This window comes from Sinocyclocheilus anshuiensis, unplaced genomic scaffold (assembly GCF_001515605.1).
Source record: "Sinocyclocheilus anshuiensis isolate Anshui unplaced genomic scaffold, SAMN03320099.WGS_v1.1 scaffold536, whole genome shotgun sequence".
Classification (NCBI taxonomy): domain Eukaryota; kingdom Metazoa; phylum Chordata; class Actinopteri; order Cypriniformes; family Cyprinidae; genus Sinocyclocheilus; species Sinocyclocheilus anshuiensis.
Window position 1 is genome coordinate 2,873,908 of NW_015557179.1, and position 11,848 is coordinate 2,885,755.

At 35.3% G+C, this 11,848-nt stretch overlaps 2 protein-coding genes across 2 annotated transcripts in view; one reads left to right on the forward strand and one right to left on the reverse strand.

Annotated features, from left to right (window-relative positions):
* Window positions 1-3,988: 3,988 nt before the first annotated feature.
* Window positions 3,989-7,687, forward strand: LOC107678599 (homeobox protein prophet of Pit-1-like). Its single transcript, XM_016473934.1, has 3 exons — window positions 3,989-4,058; window positions 5,112-5,338; window positions 6,643-7,687. The coding sequence occupies exons 1-3, from the start codon at window positions 3,989-3,991 to the stop codon at window positions 7,012-7,014; spliced, it is 669 nt and encodes a 222-aa protein (XP_016329420.1). The 3' UTR covers window positions 7,015-7,687.
* Window positions 7,688-7,872: 185 nt separating this feature from the next.
* The window catches only part of mcfd2 (multiple coagulation factor deficiency 2, ER cargo receptor complex subunit), a 4,188-nt gene continuing 212 nt past the window's right edge, over window positions 7,873-11,848 (reverse strand). Inside the window, exons 2-4 of the mRNA XM_016473937.1 lie at window positions 11,185-11,361; window positions 9,156-9,315; window positions 7,873-8,862 (exon numbers count right to left, since the gene is read on the reverse strand). Coding sequence (XP_016329423.1) covers window positions 8,731-8,862; window positions 9,156-9,315; window positions 11,185-11,357 — 465 coding nt within the window. The 5' untranslated portion in view covers window positions 11,358-11,361 and the 3' untranslated portion in view covers window positions 7,873-8,730. The remainder of the gene's footprint in view (window positions 8,863-9,155; window positions 9,316-11,184; window positions 11,362-11,848) is intronic.

The following is an 11,848-nucleotide window of genomic DNA, read 5'->3' on the forward strand; positions in this document are numbered from 1 at the left end:
TATATATATATATATATTATGGTTGTTATTAAAAGTGAATAAATCGAAAGCTTTTGAGACTATTATTTTGTGTTATTTCATTTCAAGGGGGGGAGGTGCCCTTTTTCAGTTTCAGCACATGCCCCTCAAAAGGTCTGTGCACGGCCCTGCCTTGAGTAGGATCTGCTGGTGCTCTGCAGGACAGGTGTGTCTATATTCAGCCATCATCACCTCAGCAATCTCTGAGCAAAAGGCTTTATGTTAAGGTTTATGAGGTTTTATGTTAAAGTGAGTGAATAGCATGTGAATGCAACTCACTTTATTTTCTTCTTGAATAAATCATGTTTCAGCTGTGGAAAAGAACAGGCATAACCTGGCAGTCCGGGTCTGGTTGACTGTAGACTCTCTCAGGAACACTAAGTCACCCACCTTGGCAAAGATGACACTCATACTTGCCATGTCTCTGACTCTGAGGCCTGACTGACTTTTATCCCATCTGCCAGAGCTCTTCAGTCTGGTCTTGCAGAACTAATCCGATTATTCATGCTTGACAAACAAATAGTCTGATTAAATGTTTAATTAAAAAGAAGAAAATCTGTATTTTGGATCACATTCTTATGGCAATTCAAAACTATTTTATATTTTGCCAAACGTGGTGAATTTGTGTGAATATGTATTTTCATGCAGAAACATACTTTTTAGAGAAACATAGCTTTTCGAGAAAAGTAGATAGATGGTCAGAATGAGAGTCCAAACAGCTGATAAAAACTATAGGGAGCCAGTGCAGGGTTGACAGAACCGGGCTAATATGGTAGTACTTCCTGGTTCTAGTAAGAATTCTAGCTGCTGCATTTTGGAGTTTGTTCATAAAGTGTGCAGAGCAACCACCCAATAAATCATTACAAAAATCTAGCCTTGAGGCCATGAACGCATGAAGTAACGTTTCTGCATTTGACATTGAGAGCATAGGTCGTAATTTAGATATATTTTTAAGACACAAAAATGCGGTTTTACAAATGCTACAAATGCATGGTTGCTATCAATTAGCACCCCTAGGTTCCTAACTGATGACAAAGAATTAACAGAGCAGCCATCAAATGTTAGACAGTGATTTAGGCTATTACATGCAGAGGTTTTTCGTCCAATAATTTTTTTTTCAGAATTTAAGAGTAGGAAATTACTAGTCATCCAGTTTTTTTATATCAACTATGCATTCCGTTATAGTTCCGTTGGGCCGCGAAGAAATATAGAGCTGAGTATCATCAGCATAACAGTGAAAACTAACACCATGTTTCTTGATGATATCTCCCAAGGGTAACATGTAAAGTATGAAAAGCCATGGTCCTAGTACTGAGCCTTGTGGCACTCCATACTATACTTGTGATCGATATGATCACTGCTATGAATTGATGATGGTCAGATAAGTAAAATTTGAACCATGACAATGGAATTCCACTAATGCCAACATAATTTTGTAGTCTACTCAAAAGAATCAACATAGTTGATAGTGTCAAATGCAGCGCTAAGATCCAGTAGCACTAATACAGAAATACAACCATGATCGGATGATAAGAGCAGGTCATTTGTAACTCTGATAAGAGCAGCCTCAGTACTATGATACGGTCTAAATCCTGACTGGAAGTCCTCTAAAAATCTCTAAGAAGGAACATAGCTGATAGGATACTGCCTTTTCTAGTATTTTTGACAGAAAAGGAGGTTGGTCTGTAATTAATTAATTCTCTAGGATCAAGTTGTGTTTTTTTTTTAATGAGAGGCTTAATAACAGCCAATTTGAAGGTGTTAGGGACATATCCTAATGACATTGACAAATTAATAATATTCAGAAGAGGATCTATGACTTCTGGAAGCACCTCTTTTAGTAGCTTAGATGGAATATGGTCTAACATACATGTTGTAGGTTTTGATGATTTGACAAGTTTATACAATTCTTCCTGTCCTATAGCAGAGAATGAGTGGAATTATTCCTCAGTGGATCTATAGTGCATCTGATGCGATACTGTGGCTGATGGCTGCATGGTTAGAATTTTATCTTTAATAGTGTCGATCTTGGGCCGACACTATTAAATGTAAACAAGTTCATAAAGTCATTACTACTGTGCTGTTGGGAAATGTCTGCGTCTGTTGATGCTTTATTTTTCGTTAATTTAGCCACTGTATTGAATAAATGCCTGGGGTTGTGAAAAGAAAGTAGATCTAGCAGTTTTTAGAGCTTTTCCGTAAGTAGAAGTACTTTCCCGCCATGCAATATGAAATACCTCTAGTTTTGTTTTCTTCCAGCTGCGTTCCATTCTCTGGGCTGCTCTCTTTAGGGCTGGAGTGTGCTCCTTATATCACGGTTTCGGACAGTTTTCCTTAATCTTCTTTAAGCGTAAAGGAGCGACCGTGTTTAAAGTCTTAGAAAAGAGAGAGTGTCAATAGTTTCTGTTACACCATCAAGTTTTTCTGAGCTATTGGATATTGAGACAAGTCAGGAAGATTATTTACAAAGCAGTCTTTTGTGGTAGAAGTGATGGTTGTACCATATTTGTAACAAGGAGTTGAATTTGCAGCTTTAGCTATAAGGAGTACACACGAGACTAGATAATGATCCGAGATATCATCACTCTGCTGCAGAATTTCAACGCCATTAACATCAATTCCATGTGACAGTATTTAATCTAAAGAACGACATTGAGTAGGCCCTGACACGTGTTGTCTAACCCCAATGGAGTTCATTATCAACATGGATATTAAAATCACCAATAATTAAGACTTCATCTGCAGCCAGCACTAACTCGGATAGAAAATCAGCAAATTCTTTGATAAAGTCTGTATGGTGCCCTGGTGGCCTGTATACAGTAGCCAATATAAATATCACATGGGATCTGTCATTAACACTTATTTCTCTAGATTATGTTATATGAAGCACTAGCCAGTACAAACGTCACAGGGGATTTATCGTTAGCACTTGTTTCTCCGGATAATGTTACAGTATATGAAGCACCATTACTTCAAATGAATTATACTTGAAACCAGACTTCTGAGAAATACTGAAAATATTACTATAAATTGTAGCAACACCTCCCCCTTTACCTTTTGGACGCGGCTCGTGTTTATAACAGTAATCTTGGGGGATAGACTCATTTAAAATAATGTAATAACACACGACTCCAGTCCATCAGTTAACAACAAGTGAAAAGCTGCGTGTTTATGAGAAACATTCTGACAGCACCCATTCACTGCAGAGGATGATAAGCAAGTGATGTAATGCTAAATTTTTCCAAATATGTTCTGATGAAAAAACAAACTCATCCACATCTTGAATGGCTTGAGGGTGAGTACATTTTCAGCATGTTTTTTGGGGTGAACTATTCCTGATTATTCTGATTATATCCTTTAATCAGAATATGCTGCTATGTGGACTAAACTTTTATTTTAATCACTTTTATTTTTGTCAAAAATATGTGATGATGACATAACATGTTCAAAGCATGAAGTAATCAAAATATGCTATGGTCTCAGATCCCAAATATAATTCAATATTTATTGTTTAAAATTAAATACTAGTTTGCTTGTATTGCTTTTGTGCTCACATGAGATCCAGAGGACGTTTCCTCTTGTGTCTATTTCTTTTGTTTACTCTCCCTCTGGTGGTGAAAATAGTCAATTACAATTTTCATCTCAGATTTCAAAGTCCAATATTCCAACATTCCAATATTATTATTCAAATTGTCACTGCACCACTGAGACCCAGATGTATTAGGAACGTTTTTACTCACAAATACTTGCCGGTATTATGTCAACAGTACTAAATAAATGACAGTTTTATTTTACAATTCATGCTGACAGTAACAGGTACATGTTACTGTGGGCTTCAGCATCACAATGAGCAGTTGGGTGAGAGGTGTGACTGCTCTATGATGTCACACTAGATAGCGGTGAAAAAGCAGAGTTCGGTTAGGACGGAGGTCAAACCGGAATCCTGCCTGCAGACCAGAGAGAGTTTGAAATGGACACAGACAAACCTCAGCAACAGTTCTCTGAAAATTACTCTGAGGTCACGGTTAGCTCAAGTGCAGGTAAGAATATTGCATTTGAAATACTGATACAAAATATTTACAGTTCAGTCATTTAGCAGATGCTTTTATCCAAAGCAGCTTACAAATGAGGAGCATCACAAGAATTATATCATACTGCAATGGCAATTTTCAAAAATGGTAATGCTGAAAATTAAATATAAGCTGTTTTGAAAATCTTAAATTAGAAAAGGTGAAATAGAGGGATTAAGATATCTATCTATCTATCTATCTATCTCTCTCTCTCTCTCTCTCTCTCTCTCTCTCTATATATATAGATATATTACTTGCAATAAAATAAACATTAACTGAAATAAAATAAAATTTATACAAATGAAAATGAGAAATGTTGTTTTGGCAAGAAACTGAAATGAAATGAGGTTAAGTTATTAGTTTAAGTAATAAAAAAACTAATTACAACTAAATAAAATAAAAACTAAAACTTAATAAATAAAAAACCTATATTGACATAAAATACATCTAAAACACAAAAAAAAATACTAAAACTATAAACTATAATATATAAACATATATATATATATAGTCTACGTTATATTATAACAGTATATGAGTGATACAAAAATAACACTGCACAGTATGACATTCAAAAATCCAATCTGAGGTAGGTTTCATGAACTCTCTTTACCCTAATGTTGTGAATAGGACCTGGAAACCAAGAGTCCTACAATTTGACAAATTAGTGACTTTTTTTGGCCATTGTTTGCCTAAGCTGAGAGTAATCCTCAGGGCCCTGGCATGCCTCTCTCTCACGATATTGAGTTTAGGTGGCAAAGCCTGCTGTCTTTTGAGTTCCTGGACGTTTGTTTGGAAGCACTAAGGCTTTTAAATCCTCCGTCTTCAGGGAACATCATTTGAGAGATGTGTACCTACAAATCCAACATCTCAGAGGTGTCAGTGGTTGATGAAACTCTCACTGTCAATAGGAAATTACTTGTAACTAGAGAGAGAGACCTGAGTCAAGACTCTTTCAGTTTGTGACAAAGAGGTCTTCTCATAATGAATTCACCTCTTTGAATTTCACCTTATTGGATGCAGATGTTCAAAATCATTCAAGAAAAGATTCTGGGACATCTGAGAGGGTCCGGGGCAGCCGAGGACGAGCGAGACCGTACCCTTCACCATCCCGCAGGAGACACCGCACTAACTTCAGCAATGAGCAGCTGGAAAAGCTGGAGTTAGCTTTCAGACAGAACCACTATCCTGATATCTACTACAGAGAGGAGCTCGCGAGAGCCACCAAACTCAACGAGGCTCGCATACAGGTAACTCACCTGTTTGCTAACATGCTAATTAACCTGTTGAACTGATACAGTTACATGCAGCTGAATTAAATGTTCCCATGCAGGTTTAAGTTACACTAACCAGGGGTGTTCGGATTGTTCACACTGATAGCGATTTACAGTGACACAGCAAAATATGTGAATGGAAACCGAGCAGTGACTAGAATTGAGCGATAGCATTGCTTCATAATGCTTGCTACATTTGACCAAATTTTGTGGATAGATTCACGAAAATCTTCTTAAGAAATAAGTTGCAGTTTTTCTCAGTCGCTTTGGTGCATTTCTCACATCACTATTGACATTTCTTGAGATAAATTCTTTAGAAAATCGTAAGATGTTGCTAAGTGGAATTTCTGAAAATTTCTAAAATGTTTAAATATTTTATTTTTTAAAAATAGTATTTTTCTTAAAATATTATTATTGTAGTTATTTTCTTGGCTTTGGAATTACGCAATTAACAATACAATTAAAAAGGAGATTCCTAGTTGAGTTGATTTACACTTAAAAAAAAACGATGAAAACAAATTCAGAAATTACAAGTACATTTTTACAAATAATGACAAAGTATCGGTAAGTAACACATTGAATTAAGCATGAAATTTTGAAGTAGAAAGACTAAAATAATATGTTCTAGTAAAACATATTCCATAATTTTTTTAGTAATATATATATAGGCCTATGTTGCTAGTGTTATGTTGTAATGCTTAATAAGTGAAACAACCTAATAAATTCACGAAACATCTTTCTTTCTTTTTTTACTGATTTAAGACAAGTTGGAGGTTATCCTAACTTTTAAGAGGTTATTTATGATGATTTTTCTTTTTCATTTACAATTTGTTTTAGCAATTCAAATTATTTTGTTTAATTACGTTTTGTCTTTAACACAGTCTTAAGAAGAAGAAAAAAAAGAACATTATTTAGAAATGTTCGAGAATAAAAAATACTGAATACTCTTAAGTCTTAAGAAAATATGAAGAAAATAGCAGTTATGAAGAATTTTATTGGTAAACATTTTTTGTGAATCTGAAAACTTTCAATATTCTCGCATTCAGTATGTTCTAATTGGCTGTACCACACAAATTACTTTGCTTATTACTTACCGAGGTGGTACTAAAAAAAAGTACCAGGTACCAGGTACTGTACCCAGTGGAAAACCCCCCAAAAGTGAACCGTACCGAGCCGTACCATGCAGTGGAAAAGCGCCATTGGAAACTTTCCATATTAAGCAGCCAAACCTTGACTCCCTTGTCTGATTACTGTATCTTACGGCCTTTCGCTCGCTGCAGGTATGGTTTCAGAACCGGCGTGCCAAGCAGCGGAAGCAGGATCGTATCTCTCACAAAGTGCTGCCGGTGGGCATGATGCCAGGACGAGGTCCTCTCTTCAGCAGCATGTGTGTGTCTTCCTCCGCCATGGGCCAGCAGTACCAGTGTCCTCATTCACTGCCGCACATCCCCCGATTCTCCTCAGTGCTGCCCCCTGGAAGATACCCACCCCACCCGTCCTCCAGCAGTCATTTCTTCTGCTCCTCCGGCCCTGCTCCATCTCAAGCCACCAGACAGCCTGATGACTGGTACAATCAAATGCGCACCATCGGACCAGCCACCACATCAGTGCTCTCAGTGGCGGCACTGGAAACCACTAGCCACTGGAACTAGAGGAAGTGCTGTAAACGCTTGTATTTTCCATTTTATACAAGCAGGTACAGTCGAAAGGATAACGTTTTTCAATGACAAAGAAAGATTGACATTTTCTGTCTTTATTAGTTGCAATCACACAGAACATATTCTCTCAATTATTGCTATATTTACTTAGACAAAAAATTATTACATTTATGCTGATTTCCTTTGTCAACACTGCACTGTGACAATTAAACTAGGTTCAGTTCACACTGAACATAGGCTACTGTAGACTTTAAATGAGCACTATTATGAACTATTATGTCATTCTCAGATCTCAGAATGAAATGTACAGTACACCCAATGAACATTTGAATTACATTTCCTTTCAGTCATCGATAACAATTTACAGATTTGGTCGAAATAAATTACGCGGTTTACATCAAATGTTGTTCTTCTTCCCATTTTATGTATGTAAAATGAACAGACATGGGTCAGTGACAATCTTTTAAAAATTTTGTTGAAAACAATATGTGCCAAGTTCGTAAAAATGTGCTGCTCTCTGTATTCTTGTTGGTTACATATAATTTTGAGAATTTTTTCCCCCCAAAGAATAACAAAGATTATGCCAAACCACTTTCTTCTGAAAAATTGTATTATTTTAATGAAGCTTTTTTTCTTCATTATGATATCAAGATAGTTGTATCACCCTTTTTTTTTTTTTTTGCTTTATACCCTAAAAAATGTAATAAAATGAAAATAAAAACATCATGATGAAAGTTTGGAATTATTTGGATTTTTCAATGTTTTTTAAAGAAGTCTCATTTATTGAGAAATATTATTAGAAATAAATATATTTTAAAATGATGCCCTAAAAATGTATTTTTTTTATTTAAAAAATAAAAACAATGAAAGAGAAATGTATTAAGGTCACTATATGGATAAATTACACTTAAAATGTCCTAATAAATTAATAAATTCAGACAAAATGAGCATCATGTCATTGACCTATATGACATTTTGTCTTCATTCAGGCTCTAATAGCAAGCTAAAAATCAATGCACCATGATGTTTCGGAGGATCCAATTCCTATTCCTGTTTTAGAAATGCACAACACCATCAAATATATTTCTAATATTCTGGCACTTGTTTATAACATCATCCAAATCAACATTAGGGCTACAGAGGGATTCATTAAGATGTACATCTCCAAACACGCGTATTGCACATTTATATGTAAATCAAGATAAACCAATAAAGTATTCTGTCACTTCAAAACATTCTGAATGAGTATTTTTGTAATGACAGTAACAGTGATAATCCCTTTAAGGCAGAAGGAGCATATGTTTGCCATCATTCATGAGCAGAGCAGCAATTATTATATTCCACTTTAGCTTCATTTAACAATCAGCTTTGCAGGAGAGTGTCACTGCAAAGGATTTATTCAATAATAACAATTTATGCTTGTTTACAGTGGATAAATTTGGCAGTTTATACATTAAGGTCCATTGTGACGAGACATATGCAGATGTGAGTGCAACAATGAATACATGTTACACTGATGGCATACGTACAAAACATCTCATGTCACTTCATGACCCTCACCACTTCATTGTCTGACATCTATACAGGTTATATTGAAGCATGAATATACTGCGCCTGTGAAATCGCACGCACGTGAAGGAATGTGCTGGAGATTTGTACATCAGAGGTAATCTGCATTCACAGTAAGGCAGCGGCTCTTCCTCTCGTCTTTCACTCCAGAGACCTGGCAAACTCTGCATAGTCGATGTAGCCATCATTGTTTTTGTCATCGTCTCGGAGGACGTCATCAATGAGGTTGATTAGATCCTCTTCTTTCATTGGCTGGCTATCATCTCCTCCTTCCTGGAAACCAGGTGACAATCTTAATTTTAATTAAATGGAATAAAAAATAAAAAAAAAGACAAATGATAGAAGGAGAGGCTTGGACAAGTGTACTTAGGGTTAGATTATAAAATCCAGCTAAAATTCAAATTAAATTAGATATTAAATATCTCATATAAAATAAAAAAATAATCTATTTATTATCAAATTATTATTAATGAATTATTAAAACAATAAAATGATTAATAAAGAATGGGTAGGTATGTCCAAACTTTAAACTGGTATAAAGTCAAGCTCAAAATTCGAGCACTCACCTCTCTATGAACGTGAGTAATGGCAGTGGCGAGCTCGAGTCCATCCAGCAGATTGTTGCCATCGTAGTCGTGCATCTTGAAATAGTGAAGCTGCAGCTCTTGAGGCGTCATGTCCGACTCTGGCTGTTCAATCACCCCTTCTAAATGCTCCATGATGTGGCTACAACAGAACAGAAGAAAGGTTCAATTACAGACAAATGGATTAGTCACTTTGAGATGATCGGCATCAGTCAATAACTGTGACCTTACTGTGTACTACAGAACTGTGAACTGTGATCCAAGTAGCGACAGATTTTTTCTTTTGTATTGTGACAAACATCCAAATGTATCAGATTAATGAAAGAAATTATGTAGGGCAGGGACTTGGTTCTGTCCAACGGTTTTATGGTTGGATGTGGAGATGTGGGTCAGATGAACCTGCAGAGGCGGGTTTATTAAGACTAAATGACTGGAGAAATGTTTCTGTTGTTTTCAGTGGAAGGTCCAGTTATGAAATTTTGGTTAAAAAAATCAGGTAAAAAAAAAACATATGCATGGATAAATTGTTCACACCAAGATCTATAATATGCATTTAGAAAGTAGATATGGTGAATTTTCTTTTCATGCCAACTTTTCAATAGAAGTGGTGATTCTACCAGGTATCTATAGGAAAATCTGCCAACAGCCTTTATATACATATAGAAAGACATTATATACCCTAGTGAGGTGCAAAAATCTAGCACAGGGGTGTCCAAACTCGGTCCTGGAGGGCCAGTGTCCTGAAGAGTTTAGCTCCAACCCCAATTAAACACACCTGAACCAGCTAATCAAGCTCTTACTAGGCATACTAGAAACTTAAAAGCAGGTGTGTTGAGGCAAGTTGGAGCTAAACTCTGCAGGACACCGGCCCTCCAGGACCGAGTTTGGGCACCCCTGATCTAGCACCATTAATTTCTATTTTGCCATAATATTTACAGCAGGAAATACCCAATTTTTAAATATTTAAAACATTATATATACACGCTACTTTTCAAAAGTTGTGAAATATGTTTGCAATTGAAATTGTTTTGTATTTGAATATATGTTTTAAAATGTAATTTATCGCTGTGATCAAAGCTGTATTTTCAGCATCATTACTCCAGTCTTCAGTGTCACATGATCCTTCAGAAATCATTCTAATATGCTGACTGATGCTCACTTTTTATCAATTAATATTGGTGCTCAATTATTAGTAATTGCTAAGAAGAAGAATTATTAATTTTTTTTTTATTATCAATATTTTGAACAGCTTTTCTGCTTAATATTTTTGTGGAAACCATGATACATGATTTTAAAAGAGTAGAATTTATTTGAAACAGATTTTTTTTTTTGTAGCAGTAGTATAAGTGTCTTTACTGTCACTTTTTATTAATTTAAAGATTCTTGCTAAATAAATATCTTTTTGTTAAAACTTAGCCCAAACTTTTGAATGGTAGCATGTTGTGATTTCTGAATGATTTCTGAAAGATCATGTGACACTGAAGACTGGAGTAATGATGCTAAAAATTAATTCAAATAGAAAATAACTATTTTAAATAAATATATTACATAATAATATTACATAAACATTATAATAATATTTCACAATATTACTGTTTTACTGCATTTTTTATCAAATTCTTTCTAAAACATATAAATGATCACCTTTTGACCAGTAATACACAATATATATATACACATATTGACCAATAATTACAAAAACTGGAATTAACAAAAAATTTGTTATTAATTGCTATTAAATTGGCAAAGAGAAATTATTTTAAAATGTAATATTTTAAAAATATGTTTTCAAAGTTCTGTGGATGGATTAGGTTTTCCCGACATGTTATTTGCTGGAAGACAGCCGGCGATCAGGACAAGCTGCTCCGGTGCAGAGGTCATTTTAGAAACAAATCAAAGCTAAATCAACAAACACTATAGACATACAGTACGTATCACATGAACAGCTGCAATGCTTTGGATATGTGCGTAGGCTCTAAAACAAGTTTTAAAGTCATGAAAAACTCCTCACTCTTTATCCTGAACCATATTCCTGTCCAGCCGGATGATTGGTGGATGCTCTTGATTTGAAGCAGCTGGTTCTCCATGCGGTCCTCCATGAGCCCATACAGACAGCATACAGCTGGAGCAGAGCAGGAACCAGCTCCATAATCTGAGCTGCCCAGAGCTTTCTTTCAATCTCATTACACTGAAATCACACAGTTACAAGAGTTAACGCCAGAATAAGAATGACAGCTCCACTCATTACTGCAGCTCAAGCAACCACTGACAAACATTTGAACAATGGTGCCTTACATGTATTGTGGATGCCCTTAAGGTCTGATGCTGATTGTTATTGTGTTTGATTTTATTCGATGCTGTTACCTCTATGAGTTAATGTATTCTATGTTTAATAAAAAAAACAACAACAAAAAAAAACATTTGAACAATGACAGCAAACACACACTTTGAGAATCGCACTGATTAGATTATACAGAATATCTATAATGAAAAAAAAAAACGATATCTATATCTACAAATCTGATGTTAATGAGAAATGTGGCTGACATAAGGAAAGAACTTGAAACATGACTGAAGTCAAATAACATCATTACTATCAGAAATGAAATATAACCAACGCTAAGCATGTGGACGAATACAGAGATGGATATGAACACTGAAATACTGAAGGAAGA

Bases quoted from the DNA above. Each gene is read 5' to 3' on its own strand.
- LOC107678599 (XM_016473934.1), top strand. From the start codon at position 3,989: ATGGACACAGACAAACCTCAGCAACAGTTCTCTGAAAATTACTCTGAG. The intron at 4,059-5,111 runs GTAAGAATATTG...TATTGGATGCAG, and splicing joins CACGGTTAGCTCAAGTGCAG to ATGTTCAAAATCATTCAAGA. The intron at 5,339-6,642 runs GTAACTCACCTG...CGCTCGCTGCAG, and splicing joins TCAACGAGGCTCGCATACAG to GTATGGTTTCAGAACCGGCG.